The sequence below is a fragment of the Oryctolagus cuniculus genome, chromosome 14 (genome assembly GCF_051225735.1).
Source record: "Oryctolagus cuniculus isolate XC-2025 breed Fujian yellow rabbit chromosome 14, ASM5122573v1, whole genome shotgun sequence".
NCBI classification, from domain to species: domain Eukaryota; kingdom Metazoa; phylum Chordata; class Mammalia; order Lagomorpha; family Leporidae; genus Oryctolagus; species Oryctolagus cuniculus.
In genome coordinates this window covers 79,838,836-79,860,449 of record NC_142880.1, presented here as the reverse complement: position 1 = coordinate 79,860,449, position 21,614 = coordinate 79,838,836, and the positions used below count along the sequence as shown (strand labels likewise).

The window sequence follows — 21,614 nt, the reverse complement described above, 5'->3', positions numbered from 1 at the left end:
CTCATTCCTATCCCAGGCACGTCCCAGTGAAAATAATGGGTTTTGCAGTCAGAGGGACCTCATTTTTAACCTCGGATCTGCCACTCATTGACTGAATGACCACAGGGAAAGTTACTTCAACTTCGTAAGCCTCCACTTCCTCGGTGGTCAAACAGAAAATAAATAACTTACAACGATCATAGATACATTATTGTGAAGATAATAGAAGACATGTTACACTCTTATCATTGAATGATTACCAAATAAGTGGTTGCTATCATCTTAGTAGAATAAGAAATTCAAAAACTCACCCTGACCTTCTGGGGATGTTTGGGTCAGAGACTCAGTCAGTGCATAGGAAGTATCAGGGTACAGAAGGGATCGGAGAGTGGCAGGTCAGCAGTAAGTGCCCACAAATGGGACCCTTTATGCCTCTTGGCTTCAAGAAAAGGATATCCAGATTTAGAGAAATATTGAACACTGACATGGAAAAAATCCCAGCACCAGAATTGAATGCATGAGGTTGTTGTTATTTAGGGCTTCTTGGTATTTGGGGTCTTTTTTCTTTCTCCCAAGGGAGTAATTCTGTTTCTCAGCGTGGTAATTCCATCACTGCTTTTGCTTGTTTGTTAGCATAGTTCTGGAAGGCTGGAAGAAGCCATTTCTGTCCTTATTTGGTGTGTGGTCAACACCGAGAGCTGCAGGAGTTGGAGTCGGTGTTACAAATGCTTTTTCAATTTCAGTTAAGAAAACTGTCTTCAGATTCCATAGGTTTTCAAAAAATAAATGGGAATGTTTCTATATTTAGGAGAAACTCAGGATTTTGAACAATTGAGAAAACATCCATTGGCTAATTTTAGTAGAATTCCTTGCCACGTAGTTCTTGTAAACATAGCGGGTTTTAATGTTACAAAGAAAACATTTAAGATTTTGTTATGGGATTTGCTTTTAAAATATCATAGCTGTCATTCTGTCCTGACAGTGTGAAAAGATTTCAAATAGAGAAAAAAAGGTGCCATCTAAACTGAAGAAAAATACACTTTCCGATTGACAGAATGTTGTCTACTTGCTGTGCCCATGAGGTAATCAATCGTAGAGGCCAGTTTTTAAAAGTGAAAGTATTTCTAACAGTGTCAAAATCTTTTTTCCTTCCTCCCCAATCACTTACAAACATTATCGGTAGTAGTGCCGAAGATTTTATGTGGCGTCTTCAGAATGCTTTCAGATAAAGGGCCCTGTTCACTACTCACAAAAACTCCTCTCAGTGCTTCTCAACCAAGAGCCAAGTGAATAAGATACTGGAACTCAGCAAGGTCAAGCAACAGTGGTCAAGGTCACTTGGAAGTTCATGACGTAACTGTGGCTCTCATTTCTAATCCCTTATTCCATTGCTGCCCTGAATATTTGCCCAATGCTGTTACGTTAAAACAAAAAACTATTTTGGGGATAGGCCAGTGATTCATTTGGTCATAACAGTGACAATGATTTTTCTGGGTTTCTTATTTTCTTATTTATTTATTGCAACAATCTTGGCTTTGACAAAGGGAGCATTTAGGGAAGTTCAGAAATGGTTACCTAAATGACATGAGGTCAAATGACTTTCCCCTTTTTAGAAACACAAAAAACTATAATGCATCTTACTCTCATGAATTATTGGTTTGTTTGTGCATTCATTTTATTAAACAAACATGAGTGTGGCTTTAATTTTTAGACCATTTGTCTAGACCATGGAGATCAGGGGAAAGCAAGTTTGATCCATGTCTTCATAGTGTTTGGGTCTATCAGGGAGGCAGGACATTGGATAAGTAGTTACAAATGCAATGACATTGATAAAGAGGAAGTGGAGAGCCCTCTGTAGATTTCACTTGGTCTGAGGAAGCAGGGAGGACCTCATGGAGGAAGTGGCTTCCATTCACCAGTCGGTGACTAAGGAGGATTGTTTTTACATTGCATTCATGAGCGTACTACTGACAAGAATTTTCTGACATTTTAAATCTTTATTTATGGAGAACTGGACAATTGCTGATCCCAGATTTTTACACAGATTAAAAAAAAATCCTTCATTTCAAGTGATTAGTCTGTATTAATTGCAAGATTTTTAAGAAATTTGGTTCTACAACCATTTCCTTTTGAATAGTTAGAAAAATCTCCTGGGACTTTGTCAATCATTTAGATTCTTAATAAGCGTTCTATTTCTTTTCTTTCTCTCTCGTTTCTCTCTTTCGCTAATTTCTTTCTTTCAGCCTCATTTATCCAAGTATTTAGAAGGAGCTCTGTTGCGTTATTACACGGAAAGAGTTTGACATTATCTTCAAAATGTTAAAACACTCCTAAAAATATTCAAATAGCACATGATCTCACTTATGTGTGGAGTCTAAAAAAATAAGTGATCTCATGGAAATTTAAAAATATAGCAATGATTGCCAGAGGCTAGGCAGGGAGGCAAAGAAGGAAGGATGGGGAAAGGTTGATTGACGTGTCCTGGGTGCTAGGTAGGAGTAAGAAGTTCTGTGCTTCCTTTGCACAGTAGAGTGTGCTGTATATTTATTTTTCTATTAAAAACTAAAGTACAAAATTTTGGATGTTTTAACTGTAAAGAAATACTAAATTCTTGAAAGCATAAATATTTTTGCCTCAGTCAGACTTTATATAATATGTGCATGTAAGGAAACATCATATAGCACTCCATAGATATGTACAACTTTTATATGTCTGTTAAGATTTTTTTTAAAGATGGAAACCTTAAGATACATACTAAAACATTTTGACTCACAATCTGTAGTTTTATTGTTCTTTTATGCTTATAGTTAACCATGCCTCTTGCCACTTGTTTTCCCCAGGTCTACATTTAACTCCTTAATTACACTTACTTGTTTGTGGCCTGGGACATAAATGAGCCAAGGCTGCATTTGTAGAATTTTGAAACCCAGAACATACTTTCCTCCAGTGTCAGGGCTGTGTGCACCTTCAGTTCTGTGACGATTTCCACCTCACTGTGAACTCAGCTCTGTGAGTTCCAGCTCACAGGATCGCTTTCCCCCATTACAGAATATGAGACTATGGACCTCTAAATCAAGTCGACTCATATTTCATAAGACCTGGGATCAGTATTTGAAAAGCATTCAGAGAAAGTCCTAGCTTTATTTTTAGCACTTCCAAACTAATTTGTAGCTGATTATGATAATAAATCGATGCAATATGAAGGCTATCTAAACCACAATCATTTGGGTTAAATGCACATTATTTTAGGAAGTGCACAAGTCTGGTTGTCACACTTCCTTTTTCACACTTGTTGCAGTGACTCACTCTGAAATTAGAATTACTACAATGATGCTTCCATCAGTGGTAGCTGACAAAGAATAGTCTATTATCTGCTGCCATGTTAATGTCTGCTGGCTTGAAGTTGGTGACCAGTGACAACCTCAAAACTAGAATTATCCTGAAACCCATCTATGTGCAGCCTTGGTTTCCTGAGGCAATGTATTTCAACATAACACCCTCCACCAATGTAACCATTTCTCTGAAGCTTAGCTCAAACCCCTTTTCCAACCCCAACTTTCTCTCTACCCGTCAACATTGACTTGGCATGGATGGAAAGTAATGCCTATGTGGATAAGCTGAAATTCTCCCATTTTTAAGTTTGGAAGTTTCCATTTGATTCATAGTTAGCTGTCTCCTATAAAGGAAATTCTGAGTTTCAGTGTCCAACACCAAAACCCAAATTTGTCATTAGTAACATCTGGAATCTTGGAACTAAAATTCCAAAAATATTCGAGGCAAAAAGGATGCCTTATTTAGAGCTCTGCAGAACATAAAATCTAGGTTTTTGGCAGGAGGTGGGCATTTTGGTAAGATTTTTAGGGGTAGGAACCGTATAAATAACAATTGGATGGGAATATTGTTTATATTCCAGAATCTTGTTTTCTTTGGGGTGTAAGTTTAGTTCGACTTGTGAAAGAAGTTTGTCTCAGGAATGGGATGTATGCCTTTGCCACTGAATCTTGCTTTTACTAAAATTCCTCTAGAAAAATAAACTCTTAATAAGATGACTAATTTAAATATTCAAAAGATGTACACTTTGGGGCTCACATCATGGCACGGCAGGTTAAGCCACAGGCTGTGACCACTGGAGTCCCAGCTGCTCCACTTCTGATCCAGCTCCCTGATAAGGCTCCAGGGAAAGCAACAGCGGATGTCCTAAATGCCTGGACCCCTGCCACCCACATGGGAGACCCGGACGAAGCTCCTGGCTCCTGGCTTTGGCCTGGCGCAGCCCTGGCTGTTGAGGCCATTTGGGGAGTGAAGCAGCAGATGGAAGATCTCTGTCTCTCCCTCCCTCCTTCTCTCTGTCATTGTGCCTTTCAAATAAATAATTAAATCTTAAAAAAAGAATAAGATTTACACTCATGCTTTCTTACCCTATGTTACCCACAAAGGGAAAGTTATGCACGACTGGTTGGAATGTAAATGACAGCAAAGTTTCATCTTGGAAAACATCTTATTTGCTTTATTTGTCCAGTTGTCTAAATTCTGATATCTGTGAAAGACCAGCCGGCCCCTCACAACAATGTTGGTATTTGTGTTTGAAATCCAGGTTTGACTTTGCTCATGATTAGTCTGAGCAGCAAGGAGTTTATTTCTCTGACCTTGTTGTGGTCTAGGAGGGATTATGTGTAACTGCACAGAAGAAATGAGAAGGAGGCAGTAAGTGATCATTTGAGGCAAAAATAACACGAACATTGGCAGACACTTCTTGTATCTTTATCTGATTTCACACTGGGAAAAAGGACCAGAATTCACAGGTTCCTGTTCCTAAGTCCATGTTTATAATTTCATTTTTTAAATCTTTCTTAACTATTTAAAAGGTAAAATCCAGGAAAAAGAGAAGAAAGAGATATGCTTGACAAAAGTGAAAAAGACAACTTTGCCTTTGTTTCCTGGCACATTTTCAGAGACAGCCGGACATTCTATGGTAGCTTCATTCCGGATTCTCATTCCCTTATGTTTATCAGTTAGATACCAATTAACACGATACTCTTAAAAATGCAAATTCGCAAGGAGACAAAGACAATTATAAGTAAAAATATCTATAGCTGGCTTAAGTCAGGTTGAAGGTCAGGGTTTATCTTGCTGTACGTAAACTTAGGATAACAACACAAGTAGTATTTTGCTGCTCCCAAAGCTGTACAAAGGTGCCGTAGCTTTTGTGATCAGAGACCAGTGCTTGGGTTTCACCTACAAATTTTACAACATGGCTAGTGAGAAGGAGAGCCTTGGGCTGCGTGCATGGTTTGAAGTGGTCAGTCCTGCCAGGGCCATCCCTTCCACTCTGCTAGTGGTCTCTAAGTTCTCTTGCTGTGGTCCGGCTTTAGTCTCAAATAAAGCCATTCTACTGAATGCCAAGTTGTTCGACTCACCAGGGATGCGTGTATTGCCTTAGCACTGCCCCTAGTTGGATACTAAATAGCATAAAACAATGAGATGGTCATAGTACAATTTCCTGCACCAGAGGAAGGGACTGGTGTAAGTGAACGCATCTTCTTAAACAGCACCAGGAAGGTGACCACTGGCTTGGCTCATGTGAAATGCAGATCACACAAAAGCAAAAAGGCAGCTTCTGAAATAGTGTAAGAGTTGATCTGGAGCGAACTCAGCTCCTCCAAGGTTACTGCCGCCGGGGGCAGTGTCTGTCACCCACTCTCTGATAACAAAGAGGTGCAACTCTGGAAGTGTTCTATTACTCATTCCCGAAGCTGATAGGGGACCTGTGGCATGCTCAGAAAACCCCTGGTGTGCTGGGTGCCTTTGGGAACACACGCGTCATGTTTTTATAGTCTTGAGCTTTTACGGATGTCACAGGAGTATTTTGGACTTGTTTGGTCTAAGAGAGATAAATGGGGCTTTGGCGGTCTGAAGGTTTGGCAGATAAGGGTGATGCTCACTTGGCCCAACCATTGGTCGGTTTTGTCCAGTTCAGAGAGGGTTAAATTCCCTCTTGGGCACTCCAGGCCTCTCTAATCTTGCCCTGGAGAGGTGGAGCTCTGCCTCGGTTTACAGTTGAGGTCAGCCACAGGGCAGTGTTTGGACAGGGACTGATGGAATTACGCTGCATTGTTAACCACTCAGTGGTGAGGGCGGATGACGGCATTGGGGTCCTTTGATGGCCTGAGTCCAGATCTTGAAATCTGCGCCTCGTCGACATGTGCTGCACTCATAAAACATGCCGAGGGCTCTCTTGGGCTTTCATCATTTATTGAATTCGAAAGCCAGTTGTTTTGAGGGCTCCGTCTGAGAGTTAAGCAGTGTTTCTAGGGACTAGCAAATGGACAAGAGAATTGATCTTCGTTGTGGAAGTCAGGCATTCTAGTTCCTCCTCCGAGGTGACTCTGCACCTTCCTGAGAGACGGGCTGCCCGCAGCTCTGAAAGCCATCTGCCTGTTTTCTTCTCGCACTGACGTGGGGGGGAGCCAGTGGTCCTGTCGACACGATTAAATCCTTGTGATAGGTTTGGTAATGAGGGTGTCTATCCATGTGGCGAAGAAAAGTTGAAACGAGGAAAATGATATTTGGCAGCCTGCCGTGTGAAATGTAGAAATCTTGGTCAAATTTCCAAATTGTAGGCATGATTTGCTTTGCCTTTTTTTTTTTTTTTTTAGCAGAGCCCTGTATATTTACTTAAAAAAAAAAATATGCTCGCGCTGCATCCAAAAATTCCCCAGCTTCAGTCAGACCTGCCATGACACATGTGTGTGTGTGCACGTGCATGGGTGTGTGCGTGTGAGCGTGCGCGCGTGTGTGCACGCGTGTGTGTGCATGTGTGAGTGCATGCACACGCGCGCGTGTGTGTGTGTGCGTGTGTTGCTTTTCAGGAGTGCCATGTGACTGTGCTGTTTAATCAGGCCTCTATTTAGAAACGAAGTTTCAAGGGAGTGTTACTCACATTAATGATGAGATAAAGCCGAGTGAGGCAAGCTCAGTGGTAAAGGGCAAGAGTCGGGCAGGGCGGCAGACGTCCTGGCCAGCCCTGCCCGCCCTGCCTCAGCCAGCCTGCCACTTCTCTGTCAGCGCATACCTCCACACAGAGGAAATGCCCTCCCTCGGTTACAAGTGCCTCCTGCTCTGCACCGGGCCCTCCGGCCCCCGGGCCCTGCACCACCTCTGACTTCGCACGGTTCCTGTGGATCTTGGCACCCTCTTTACAAATGGCTTTTGTCTGGGATCCCCTGGGCATCACGGTGCCAGGACTGTCTCCAAGAGCCAAGTCAAGATCGCGTTTCTCAAAGTCCTACAGGTATTGCTCTTTGCTTTTGGTCTAGGGGAAGGATAGTTCATCTGCTAGTTCATCAGGCCCCTTGCAAGCAAGTGTCAGCCCTGGGTTGATCATTTTCACCCGCGATGTCGGTTAAATGGCCAGCAGGTGAACTAAGAGCCCAGATGATGTGAACCTTGAGAGTCGGGGGTCGTTGGATCCTGCCAAAGTAGAAGGAAGTTGGCTAATTCTAAAGATTAATTCTGAGAATTAAATGGTGAACTTGAAAAAAATGCTCATGACATTACAGTTATCTGAAAAACAGGGGTAGTACTTTGCCTAATGGATTAATAGCTTCAAAATTGCCCATCCTGACTTTAGGTTAAACACTTTAAATATCAACAAAAAATGCCATAACATTGTTTGTTAATGTTACAGAGCACATTCACGTGGAAAAGTTAACTTTCTCTGCACAGTCTAAGTGTCACTCAGAGTTGTTATCTTGTCCTGCAGAATTAGACACTAGGAGTTCAGTGTGAATGAATAGTTTATGGTCTTCTATTTCTAAAGGTTTTTCTAGAAATCGTGTGAGAAAAAAACTCAACCTCATGCCCTCAGTAAATTCTCAGTGACTTTGTTTTGCATCAGAGTTAACATCTTCTAACCAAATAACTAGAGCAAAGAGAAGTATTCGGCTTCCTTTTTCCCGTGTGAGTGTTCGAGATATTTGTATGGACAAGATTGATTCTTCACAGTTTTGTGTTTCTGATTGACTCCAGTCTATGGCACTGGAATTTATTCCAACAGTTGTTAAGTAGTGGTGAACACAATCTTCAGAATAGGTCTTTCTTAGGACAAATGCAATGCATTTGGAGGTTACCAGGCCTAGCTAGAACCATGCACTAATTTTGGATTAAAATGTTCTTAGTTGTCTGCAGAGAAAACTTGCAGAAGTTGCATTAAAATAACTTGTGAGAATTATTTATTTGCTTTAGACAGTAAGGAAGATAATGCCTTTAGAATTTTTTAGGGAACTGTAAAATCAGAGAACTCAAATTATGAAATTCTGTAGTAATGTGTAAGCAAAGAAGGGATAAATATAAGTTGGCAGAAAAAGGTATAAGTAGCACCTCCACTTATTTCTATTTCGAAATAAACTTACTACCATTTCTTTTTATTAATTAGTTTTTTTATGGTTATGAAATTTGGTTGACATTAGAAATTATGTGCCTACAATATGCTTCATAGTCTATTTAATATGATTTTCATGCTTATTATTTGCATCTCAAGGTAATTATGTACTAAGTTATATGCTCAGAACTTTTTATCAAAGATTTATAAACATTACTATGCATATTTGCAATAGATTGTGTCTTTTGGTCTTTCATCTTCATGGAGATTATCTAGTGAATTCCTTAACATTATACATATTTAACTGTTGGGTGGAGTAAAAACAAAAGCTTGATGGATTAAAGAATCTGAGAAATCTCAAGAAATGCAGAGTTTAAACTCTATTGTATGATTCACATATATATTTTATGGAACTTTCCTTCATGGTCTGGCAAAAGTCTTTTTCACTTTTCTGTGGTCGAGTTCTGGCCCTTTCAAAAAATCAAGCATTGGTATAGTTAGGTATAAATTTTCCCCGTATTTAAATACCTCATATTTGTAGTTCTAAGAAGTTTAGTTCTGACAAGAGGGAAGATCTCCAATAGCCATTGTGGGTCAGTCTCCCAAGGGAACTTCAAAGACTTCACCCCTCATTTATTTCTCCTTAATTTGCATAACAGTTGTCCCATAATAATCAATGCAATTACTATGTGTGCTGTTTTTATTGAGTGTGGATCCTATTTTGTCTTCCCTTTTATACTGCAAACTCTTTGAGGTCAGAGGCTCCTTTACATACAACTGGCTTGCCATTAATGCCTATCTGATGAAACTTCCTGCCACACTCTAGGTTGGTATCTCTCACAAGATCTTTATTGACATAACTAACATTTTTATATGACCAGACCTAACATAGATCAAGAGTTGAGTGTAAGGGTTAGGGAGTTAGAAGAGCAGGTGGGCACCTGGCCTCCCATGTCCAGAGGCCTCTCAACTCTCCAAAAGAGATTATACATTCAGCCAAACCAGTTTACTGACAATAATGAAAAAAGATGTCCACAAGTAGCTTCATATTTTTAACCACACCACCTCAAATACATTATGAATCAGGGTATACATGAATGTGCACACATATGCATACATGGCATCTGTAAACACATACTTAAAGGCTCTAATTACCTTTCCAATAGCATATTTTATTGCATAGCACTCCTGGAATTAGAGGTGCTAAACTGCTTCCTATAAACACTTAAAATATCCTATAATTTAAACTTCTGTCTTTCTACTTCTTTATTTCTTTTATAATATACAAGATCCTTAAAATAAGGAAGTCACTTAAGCTTATCTTGACCTTTAATAGGCTTTGGATATGATTTTGGTATTGAAACAACTGGACACTAGCCAATATTTCTTCATTAGATTTCTCCCTCAGAAGATTGTTTGCTTCAGAACACTATTTTATTTTCTGCAAAAATCTTTAAATATGCCAACGAGAGTGGTTTTTTTTCCCCTTGGAATATCAAATGGATATTAAGAATGACACTGCTGTTACCCTTACCTTTAAGCTGGGATGTTTTTCTTTGGTGTTGCTTTAACTTCCTGGTTGCATTTGGAAAGCCAAGTCTATAAGGTACAGAATTTAGTTAAAGAGCCTGATTTGGTAAAATAATTGCAAATAATATATATTTGATGAGTCCTAACTCCTGAAAAATACAATCTGAGACATTTAAACAATGCTGAAAATAAATTTCAAAGTAGTATTTCAGCAGTAACAAATTTTTTATCCTTTGTATATAAAATATATTTTTAGAAAAAGACAAAACACGATGAACCTGCCTTGTCATGGAAAGAGAGACCAAGAAGACTGGGAGAGGGAGAAGAAGAGAAAGGAGGAGAGGGGGAGGGGAGGAGGGCAGGGGAAAGGGAGAGTGGGGAGGGAGGGAAAGAGGAGGGTTACGTAACAGCTCTTTGGCTTCTCCTCTGTGGTCCTGAAATGAGAGTCAAGGAATGGGATCAGATTAGCACTGGGGCACTGCTCACAAAGGGGAGGACCACTCTGAAGGGCAAGGCACGGATTGGTGGCCGAGGCCCTGGGCATCCTTGTTGGAAGATCAGTCTCTACACTTGAGTGATTCCTCTTGCTTCTGTTCACGGAAGAGAAGGGCAATATTATGATGTTGTTAGACTGCAGAAAATAATGTGAATTTATATGGGTGGTGTAAATATAGTCCCTGGGGAAAACAAATGATCTGCAAAGCAAAGAAAGATTTAAGGAGCTGAGACTTAGCAGGGGTCTGGGCTTTGACAACTCCTATTAATAAAACACTTGGAAATTTTGAAAATACTATTGTTTGAAATGATAATAATGTTCAAGGAAGCATTAAATAAAAGGACTTCTAGAGATCGTCCTATCTGCTGAACAGAATCACAAAATTTACTGCTTTCTCTCTTCCCCAAAGGGGATGTTCAAAGGAGCATTTGATGCGCTGATTATGGCGTGGGTGCTATGGTGCAGAAGAGAAAGTAATCCACGCACAATTAAATGGGGGGCAGAAATCATCCCATGGCATCCCACAGGCCAGAAATAGGAAGTCCCTTCTGGTGTCCTTGTCTCTTTTCCTAATAAGGGTCATTGGATATACTGCATAAGTGAACAATTTCTTTTTTTCTTTACCAGTTATTTCAGCATCTTTCCTTCTCCAGCATTTTAGCAGAGTGGCTAAATTCAGTTAATTCATTGAGTGCAGTGTGCATACTTGTACCTTGTGTAGAAGGGTTAACAAGTAAATTATTTCAATGGGGCAAGAGACTGAAAAGTAGAAGCACTGAGTGTGATGCGGGTGATGCTCGGGCCATGTATGACACAGCGAGGCAATATTTGCTGAAGTGAGAAGATGTAGAAAATCTTCCGTGAGCCTCTGTGTTTTTAGAAAGCTATACTCAAAGTCTGCAAGTGCAATCTGGAGTTACAGTCATGACTGTGAACAAGGATCACAGCAGACTGTAGTCTCAGAGCTGCTCTTTGCTGCTACCAAAACCCAAGTCTCAGTGTCGTTCAATCAGATCTCATAATGCCTGCTAGAAAATGCTGGCTGGAACCCATGTCTTAGAAAGGGAGTGAATAGTGCCTACCTGTCAGTACACTGTAATGTAGCTCTCTGAGTACCACACAACTGACTCCTATTCACAGCATTTTTTTTTTAATTTTTCAAAGCTTTTCAGATATAACAGATGTGGTAACTTTTGTTTTTAGCGCTCACCAACTCATCTAATTCTTTAGAGCAGGGCAGCCATAGTTCTGTAGCAACTTAAACAGTGCTTGGAATGCCTCTATCCCATATTACAGTTGGTATGAGTCCTGACTTCTCTATTTCCAATCCAGCTTCCTGCTCAAGCGTCCTGGGAGGCAGCAGATGATGGGTCAAGTGTCTTTGGGTCCCGGCCACCCATGTGGGTGTTCTGCACTAGGCTTGGCTATGGCAGGCAATTGGAGAGTGAACCAGAGAATAGAATCTTTAGCTCTCTCTCTCTCTTCCCTTTCCTCTCTCTCTCCTTCCCCTCTTCCTCCATCCATATGTTGCTCCACCTTTGAGTAGATGAAAATAAATAAATGAACATTAATAATTCTTTATGGCGAGGGAAGAGAGTGGGCTTACAATTAACATCAAATAAGAGAAGGATTATTGGAGGTTCTGGGACCAGAGACCACACACATATGTGGTTAGAACAACAGCAACAAGAACTAATGTGTATTGGACACCTACCATGTCCAAGGCAACGTTCCCAGTGTTGTCTATGCACTGTCTCGTGCATGCCATCCTCCAAAACACTCCCAGGAGATGGATCTGGCACTACCTTTATTTTATCAATGAGAAAACTGAACTGAAAGAATTTCTTAAATGAATGAACCTTGCCAGTCTCTCCTAGACCCTGGACTCCTAATTAGTCACTCCCCCATCTCTGTTTCCTGACCGGACCGCCTTACCCTGAAGCAGGGAGGATTTCCATTTGAGAGGTGTGATTCCAGCAGACTTAACATCTTTCTCTGCATAACTTTCCCGGAAGAAAGAACACCTTGTAATTTGATATGGAATAGGGCTTCGTGACCCATTAAAATATAAATGTACTAATATTTAGACTGTCTTCTAGCCTAATTGATATTGATTCAACGTGATATTAAGCAAAAGCATCAAGGAAAAGTATTTCTTAAATTAAAAGGAAAAAAAAGGAAAGTATTCGGTGATTCTATATAGCCTGCTTTTATCCCCTCCCTGGGTTTTGCTTCATTGCATTCCATCTGGCTCATTTCCACTGGCCAAAAACATTGGTCACGTGATTGAATTTTGCTGCCAACATACTATTCCTTGGCCAGCTGTTCAGAGGAGCCGAAAGATTCTCGGCGCTGGAGCGGTCAGCTTCATCCTGTGCCTATTCATTGCACTGGCACTATCTTGACCATTAAACTTAGTTGAATGATGTTCTGAATTGTGAGTGATATTGGCTAAGTTGCCTGTGAAAGAACTCTCTACCCCCAGGCCCTCTCTACCTAAGAATAGCGATAATGTTAACAAATCACCGCACATTGCCGGGGGAGAGCGCCTGGTGGAGGAGGAGGAATTTGGCGTAACTGCCAAATAGACCAAGTTGAAAGCCAACTCCGCTGCCTTCTCGGCTGGGTGGTTTTCTTAACCTCCCTGAGCCATCTCTATGTCTGTTAATGGAAAGTAAAAATACTTCATAAGGCCGTTGGGCAGATAAAATATGTATGGAAAGACAGGTCTGCCTATCCTTTCTCTTGCAGTGTTTTCCATGTTTCTCTTATTTGGAGAATTTTGCGATGCTCCTTTTGTCAAATTTACTTGGAGGTTAACTGCCATTCTTGAGACTGTTCTTGTTTGCTGAATAAGGTCATATAGCCAGCTAATTAACAGTTATCTTCCCAGCACCTTGCACAAACAAACAGGCTCATGGTAAAAGGGGCTGTTCAGTGATGGTTGAAAGCTGGCTGGCTCTAGAGCCATGCCGGTGAGGTTCAGATTTCTAGTGATCACTTACGGCTATGAGACACTGAACAAGTTACTTAACTCCATGTGTCTCAGTTTCCACTTCTGTAAAATGGAGTGTTATAAGGATGAGGGTGATAACCATATAAAATACCTGGCATGCAGCCAGCATTAACATAAAGGTTAGCATTTAATACTGGAATGTCAGCAATTTTTGTTTTCGTTCATTTTTCACTTCTGTAGAGCCAGGACCTGGAAGAGTGTCTGGCACATTATAAGTACTTGGTATATGTGTGTTGAATGAATAACCCTATTAGTGAATATTTCTGGACCCCTAACAAAGCATGAGGGCACTCTGCTTCATTCTGCCACATTCATAGAGTCGAAAGGTTAGTAATCAAGAGACCTACAGGTTCTTCTGCTCAGAGCCATTCATCTTACACTGAATAACTCAAGAAGTTGAGTTGCCCCAAGGTCACGCAACTTGAGAGCCGTGGCCAGAACAGGAACCCCGTGGCTCTGTAGGCTTCTGTGAAAATCTCACTCCCCTGTCAGTACAGATTCCCTTCTACTCCAGTGCCCACTGTGAGGCAACAGGGAAATTGCTTGTGCCCACTTCTTTTGGCCAGGGAAGCATGCAATAGCCATCACTAGAAACAACCATGGAAAGACAGATGTCTGATTAATAGGAAGACTTGCGTGCAAAACTCAGCTCAGATATTGTGCAAGTTCAAAAGCAACTTCCTCCAACAGCTATAATAGTTTTTATAGGGAGGGTCCACTTTGTAAACCAAACAGTTGCAAAAGGCAGTAGCCAAATTTACCTAAATGGAAGGGAAACCACCTCTCCACCAATCCAAAGAAGCAATGCCATTATCAATGTAGACCAGAAACAGGGATGGGGAAGGAAAATACAGTTTGTGAGTTCTGTGTGCTTTCTGGAAGTGCGGCGGCTCACTAGGCTAATCCTCCGCCTGCAGCGCCGGTGCACCGGGTTCTAGTCCCGGTCGGGGCGCCGGATTCTGTCCCAGTTGCCCCTCTTCCAGGCCAGCTCTCTGCTGTGGCCAGGGAGTGCAGTGGAGGATGGCCCAAGTGCTTGGGCCCTGCACCCCATGGGAGACCAGGAGAAGCACCTGGCTCCTGCCTTCGGATCAGCGCGGTGCGCCAGCCGCAGCGCGCCGGCTATGGCGGCCATTGGAGGGTGAACCAACGGCAAAAGGAAGACCTTTCTCTCTGTCACTCTCTCTCTCACTGTCCACTCTGCCTGTCAAATAAAATAAAATAAAATAAAATAAAATAAAAATAAATAAATTAATTAAAACAGATCAAAAACTCTGCAATTAGTGTAAAAGTACTGGCGGTATAAGGTGACCTGTGGGCCATAGACGAGCCCATTGCACTGTGTGTGGGCAGGAGCTGTTAACACATCAAGGTGGTGAAAGAAAACAGCTATGCCCACATTGCTGATCACTTGTAGTAATGCTTGTAGATACTTCTGATGGTCAAGGTAACAGCCTCAATATGGTAAAATCTGTATGATTTTAAAATGTGTAATAGATATGAGTATCTATATTTAATGAGCAGTTAATAAAATTTATATTATTCATTCTTGTAACACTGACCTTGTGACTTTCAACCAGCATATTTTGTCTTTAAGTCATGCAGCAGATGAGCCCCTGTTGAATAATTTTGAGAGGTAGTTTCTTGATGGAGTGGCCCACAAGCCTCGTCAGTCTGAAGAGGGCAAACAGAGGACATCCTTACAAAAGAGGAAGCATCCAGCTCTGGACACCTTCCCTGGTTTTGGAGGACCCAGTGTTTGCCATGCCCCTTAGCATGGCCAAGTCCCCACGTGCTGCTTTGACTTGTCACCCTCCTAACTTCCAGCACTTTTTATCTTTCTGCTGTAGTTGAAGAGCTCTTCAAACTTCTACAAGGGGCTGAAGCAAGCCTCTGCATTTCGGAAAGCCTGGGCTGCAGAAGTACCCAGAGTTACTTGGAATCTTAACAAACAAGCAAAAAAAAAAAAAAAAAAAAAAAAAAATCCCACTGGCCAGGGAGGGTACCATGTGCTCCTTTAAAACGTGTCAGACGATATCATGGCATACTTGATAGTGGGATTTGATTGGGAAGGGAACAACTGAAATGTTTAAGAGAAAACATGGATTTATAGAAGAGTAAATATGTGTTACTGTTATGATAAGTTAACCAAATAGAAAAGATAGCCATTTCAAGACAGACAAATATGTAAGCCACATTACAGAAAAGAAAGCTTTGGCGTGAACCTAAAATCTTAAGGTTTGTGCTGGACTAAAGGAATGAACTCTGCCAAAGTAAAATCTATTATGACCATGAATAAAACACTCAGCTGTGGTCACAATACAAAAGATCAGTTCATTCACTCAGAGAATATTTGTTAACTGCTTATGATAGCCCTGGTCACTGACATGCTAGGAAATGTTAGCAGCCAGCTCTCTTTGGGGGTGCTGGGGAGGGGAGGTTATGTTCCTAGTATTTGCTAATTTCCGTGCCAAAAATTCTCTCACTTGTCAATTGTAAGTTGCACAGGTCACTAGTGTAGAGCTGGCAAGAGATACCTAGTAGCAAGCTATTCCTATCCCACAGGCCAATAAGATGTAAATGATCTCAACAACATGGGTTATTATAACATGTAGTCAGATCATTCGGCAGAGTTTCAAACATTTATTAGCATTGCTTCAGTGTAACTTCTTTAATTGTAAACTTCTATACTTTAATCTTTAGTAGTCACGGGACCTGGGGCCAGCGCTGTGGCCCACTTGGTTAATCCTCTGCCTGCAGTGTGGATTCTAGTCCCGGTCGGGGCGCCGGATTCTGTCCCAGTTGCCCCTTTTCCAGTCCAGCTCTCTGCTGTGGCCCTGGAGTGCAGTGGAGGATGGCCCAAGTGCTTGAGCCCTGCACCCGCATGGGAGACCTGGAGGAAGCACCTGGCTCCTGGCTTTGGATTGGCGCAGTGCCGGCTGCAGTGGCTATTTGAGGGGTGAACCAACGGAAAGAAGACCTTTCCCTCTGTCTCTCTCACTGTCTGGCTCTATCTGTCAAATAAAAAAAAAATAGTCACAGGACCTAACAACTACCTTAATAAATGAATACTCCTGAGAAATAGAACGAAGCAGACGGAGGGTCTCTGCTCTCATCAAGTTCACATTCTAGGAGAAGAAGGTAGAAAATAAATTAATTAACTGCAAATAAAATAAATCAGGACTGGGATGGGGCAGGGGGCGGTGTTCTGCTTGCAGAAGTCAGGGCAGCTTGCTAAAGCAAAGGGCAGTGTTTTGCACGTCCAGGCAGCCACAGAACACATGCCCTTCCAGGTGGACACGCCGTAGCTCAGAACTCCACCAAGTCACGGGAGCCCACTTGACCTGGACCTCCTTGCTGAGTTTATTTCCCATCAGATCATACTGTGCTCTCTTCTGTGAATCTGCCTTTGCTGCTCCTTTATTGTAAACATGCAAGTAGGAGGAGGGAGAGGAGGGGGCAGAGCAGGAAGGAGGAGGAGCCGGAGAGGAGGAGGAGTGGTTCACAACCTATGAGGATCCTTCCGAAAGGTCACGTGAAAATGGAATAAAAGGCAAGCTTGTTCTGGTTCAGAAAATGTTGAAATCCATGCATCACTGTTCATCTAGGTGCATTTTCCATGAACTTTTTGAAGATCCCCTCCTGCTTTCTCTTAGGCGATTTCAGGAATCCTCGGAAAGCTACATGTAGACGGTATCGAAGGGAAAAGTCAGTGGAAGGCACCAATCCATAGCAGTAGGGTGCTCTGTGGTGGTGCCCATCTGTCCCCGCCTGCTTACAAGGCACAGATGTCATGAAGGAGGAGTAATTATGTGACGCATTTTTGATTTTCAAAAGCAATCATACAAATTTTCAATCTCACACACGATGGAAAGCTAGCTGGCCTACACTTTCCTCTGACACATAACTTTTTAGGATGGTGCCTGTAAATATTATGCTTCTAATGCTTGTAACTTGATCCCTTTTGGCAGTTGACCTGTCTTTAATTGATTTGTGGATTATCCACTGAAAGTTGCTATGGATAAAGGAATGTAACAGCAGAATTTATTTATATTGGGTAACAAAGCAGTCTGGCTGGGAGAAGAGGTTTAACTGTGTAAAATATCCTAGTTTTCAGGAGTTTTTCTTTTCGCCTAGTGGCAGAGTTTACACAGAGAGTGAAGAATTAGCTGTGTCTGATTCATGCTCTCATCCGCAGCGAAGATTTACGTCCTGTTTAAGAATCACATTAATTTGATGACGTAAGTACATTCTCTGGAGAATTCTCTGGTGAAAGGGTGGTCATTTTAGGGAAGGAAAAACCTAACAAAGAGCAAGAGCCATCTTCCATCTGTAGGTTGTGCTTGACAAAAACATTCCTGCGTGACTTCCATGAGCTGTCATCGCCCTGATGACACAGGAATGAAAAATCTGAACGCATTTCATTGCACAAATAGCTGTTTTATTTCATGCCTTACTGGCTGCTAGGAGATGACCAGGTATTTTCCCACCACAGCTTTGCTGAGCCCTTTGTTAGAAAGTTCAAAATGCCATGGGCGAAGGTGATGCAGGAACTCCATGGTTGTGTTCCCTGTGCCACCTTATGGGATGACGGAGGGGAGCACGAACACTGTGACTTGATCAGTACATGTTATATGCCTGTATTGAAATGTCACACAGTCCACTATAAATATGTACAATCACTGCTAAACAAAAGGGTTAGTGTTTTTAAAAATCAGCCAATAGGGGCAGGCATTTGGCCTACAAGTTAGGACGCCAGGTACGATGATGCTCACTCACATCCCTCTGCGGAGTCAGGTGCAACACCTGGCTGCAGCCCTGGGTTCCAGCTAATGCAGACCACGGGAGACACTGGTGATGGCACAAGTTGCTGGGTTCCTGAGACCTGGATTGAGTTCCCAGATCCCAACTTATGCCCAGCGCAGCTGTTGGGGGCGTTCAGAAAGTGAACCGGTGGATAGTGGCCATTTGGGGTTGGCCTGTGTCTTTTTGCCTCACAAGTAAAATCCATACAGAAATTAGTAATAGTCTTAAAAAGAGATGAATAGCACCTAGCAATGAAATAGAACAATTATAACAATATACTGTAATAAAAGTTTTGTGAATTTTGTCTCTCAAGAAAAAAAGTTTAATATTTGTTTTAGCTGTTTTTGGCTTCAATAAAAAAGTATCTCACCTTCCCAGTGTTGATAAAAGGGAAAGGACTCTTTCTTTGTTAAATTATTCATAATTAATAATTCTCTTAGCACCTATGAGAATATAACATGAGATTATGGGTGTGGATGTGCCACTAAGTGAGGAGAAAAGTACAGCCAGTGCTTTTATTTGAAAGAGCGAGATAAACCTTCTATCCCATGGTTCCCTCCCCAAATGCCAACCACAGCAGGACTGAAGTGCTGGGCTGAGCTGCATCTGGGGGCTGGGAACTCAGTCCAAGTCCCCCACATGAGTGGCAGACACCAGTTATTTGAACCATCACCTGCTGCCTCCCCGGCTCTGCATTGACAGGAAGCTGAAATCAGGAGCCAGAGGCAGGGTTGTGGGACACGGGTTTCTTAACCATTATCTTTTTAAAAATTTATTTGTGACCGGCGCCGCGGCTCACTAGGATAATCCTCCGCCTTGTGGCACCGGCACACCAGGTTCTAGACCTGGTCGGGGCGCCGGATTCTGTCCCGGTTGCCCCTCTTCCAGGCCAGCTCTCTGCTGTGGCCAGGGAGTGCAGTGGGGGATGGCCCAAGTGCTTGGGCCCTGCACCCCATGGGAGACCAGGAGAAGCACCTGGCTCCTGCCATTGGATCAGCGTGGTGCTCCAGCTGCAGCATGCTGGCCGTAGCGGCCATTGGAGGGTGAACCAATGGCAAAGGAAGACCTTTCTCTCTCTCTCTCTCTCTCACTCTCCCCTCTTCCTGTCAAAAAATAAAAAATAAATAAATAAAATAAAAATAAAAATAAATTTATTTGTTTGTTTATAACAGAGAGAAAGAGACAGAGAATCTTCCACCTACTGCTTTACTCTCTAAATGGCTGTCATGGCCATGGCAGGCCAGTCTGAAGCCAGGAGCCCAGAAGTTCATGCAGGTCTCCTTCATGGGTGCCAGGGACTCAAGTATTTGGGTCACCTTCTGTTGCCTTCCAAGGTGCATTAGCAGGAAGCTCATTGATATATTAGGTGTTGAATGAGCTGTGGAAGTGCAGTAGCTGTAACTCTAACCAGTACTCTAATATGGGATGCTGGCCTAATAAGCAGTGGCTTAACCCGCTGTACCACAGCATCAGCCCCTTAACCAGCATCTTAACTGTTAGGCCCACCTGCTTGCAATATTCATATGTATTTGTATATGCAACCAGCACACAGATCAAGAAATAAAACAGTGTCAGTATACAAGGACACCTCTTCATGCTGCGTGCTAGTCAGTATGCACCAGAAGATAACTACTATCCTGACTTACAAGAACAGAATTTCATTTGCCTGTTTTTGAACTTTGTAGAAAATAAATAATATAGTATAAACCCTTTGGGCATCTTTTAATCAATATTGTGTTTGTGAGAATAATCCATATTGTTTTGCGCAGTTGTAGGTCCTTCCTGTTGTGACAGTATTGCATTGAATGAATATACAATTTACTCACTCATTCTGCTGCTGATAATATTTGGGTGTTCTAGTTTGAAGCTTTTATGAATAGAGCTGTTATGAACATTCTAGAATCTGTCACTCAGTACACAGATGTACACATACCATGCACCTGTGCATTCACACAAGTTGAGTATATCCCAAGAAGTAGAGTTTTGAGGTTGTGAGTTGTTTGTGTGTATTTAGATGCTGCCAAACTGTTTGCACCATTGTTATAGCCCCCAAAGTAGTGTTCCAGTTTTCTACATCCTTATCAAAGTGTAGGTTATCTAGGTTTTCCATTTCAATGACAACACCTTAATAAATGACGACCTGGTAATAGCAATGCCATCATGCCTTTATTTATGGAGTTAGACCTTCTGATCTATAGAACCTGTTTTCCCAGGAATGGAATGGGTAATAGTGAGCCATCCACACTGTGTTTCTCTCCAAGATGAATAGTATGTCACTGAGAAGTAAGTGACTCTAATAGGAAAGTTGGTCTGATATACAGAAATAGAATTCTCCCTCTTATTTGGCCCATATTCCATTTAAGTATGACTTTATTCTTATATTTTATCCAGATTTATTTTCCAATCCACCAAAAATCATTGTTAGCAAAGCCAGTGAATAAACCTTTTTTCTATATTAGAGTTTTCGTCTCCTACCTTTAGTTCTGGCTATCCATTCCTTTACTCAAATTAAATCAGATTCTCTCTTCCATAAATTATTTTAGAAAAGTTGTTTGGGCTTTTCCTAAACCTTTCTACCTTTTTAAAAACAATAGCAAATGCATAGACAATATAAATCTTTATACAGTAAACATATTGTTTTTTCAAAGTTTTTTTTCACCATGACTATAAAGCAGTTTTTGCCTTTATTTTCTTTCCACTTTATTTGTCCCTTTGCCTTTATTGTTTGATTTATATGTTTGATTTAATATTACCAGAATGTAGTATTAAATCCTCTTTTGGATGCTACCGCTCTAACACTCATCAGAAATTGGTAAGAGCTATTGATCTGCCTTTGAGTACTTAAGTTGAGTAACTTAAGTTCAGTTTCTACACTTGTCCAAATGTGATCATTTATTTCTAATGCTATCTGGACAAATTTTGTATGTGTGATAACTGTGAGCCCTATTTCTTGAAGCTGTCAAAATCCAATCTTCTGGCTCTCCAAAATATGAGGGAGCAAAAGGGAGTGTTGAACTGCATCGGCGTATTCGAGGGGTTTCATGACATGAAATGATATATAATGTAAATGTATTACTGGACAGATAATTCAATTAATGATATTTGGAAAAGTACAAAGTTTCTACATGAGTCACGTAATTTAGAAACTGGTAAAAGTGTTAAGGACTTTTTCTGTTTTCTTTTAACTTTGATGAGTTTTAACTTAAATGAGTTTTCCCCAACTCATTTTGTTGTATTTGAATGATGACCCACCATAGGACCCACATCAGCAACTGAAGAGAAGCCTGTACAACTGCTATAGGGAACATGAGAGTACATAAACACTACGTTCTCTGGCTCAGACCAATCCTCTCAAACCTGAGTGTGCTTGTGTATCTGAAAGGAAAGATGGGCAAAACAGAAAGGAGACA

At 41.5% G+C, this 21,614-nt stretch overlaps 1 protein-coding gene and 1 long non-coding RNA gene across 20 annotated transcripts in view; one reads left to right on the top strand and one right to left on the bottom strand.

Moving 5' to 3' along the window:
* Positions 1–21,614, top strand: part of PDE4D (phosphodiesterase 4D) — a 1,644,269-nt gene that overhangs the window by 1,262,955 nt on the left and 359,700 nt on the right. For 4 of the 19 annotated variants that reach the window (XM_008262252.5, XM_089313194.1, XM_089313196.1 and 1 more), the window contains exon 1: positions 1–7,270. This exon is cut by the window's left edge and continues 7,850 nt beyond it. The exons of the other annotated variants lie outside the window; for them this stretch is intronic. In XM_008262252.5, coding sequence (XP_008260474.1) covers positions 7,182–7,270 — 89 coding nt within the window. In that variant the 5' untranslated portion in view covers positions 1–7,181. The remainder of the gene's footprint in view (positions 7,271–21,614) is intronic. 19 annotated transcript variants of the gene reach the window in all.
* Positions 7,029–21,614, bottom strand: part of LOC149122403 (uncharacterized) — a 69,121-nt gene continuing 54,535 nt past the window's right edge. Inside the window, exon 3 of the long non-coding RNA XR_016220775.1 lies at positions 7,029–21,614. This exon is cut by the window's right edge and continues 39,516 nt beyond it. This is a non-coding gene — a long non-coding RNA (uncharacterized LOC149122403).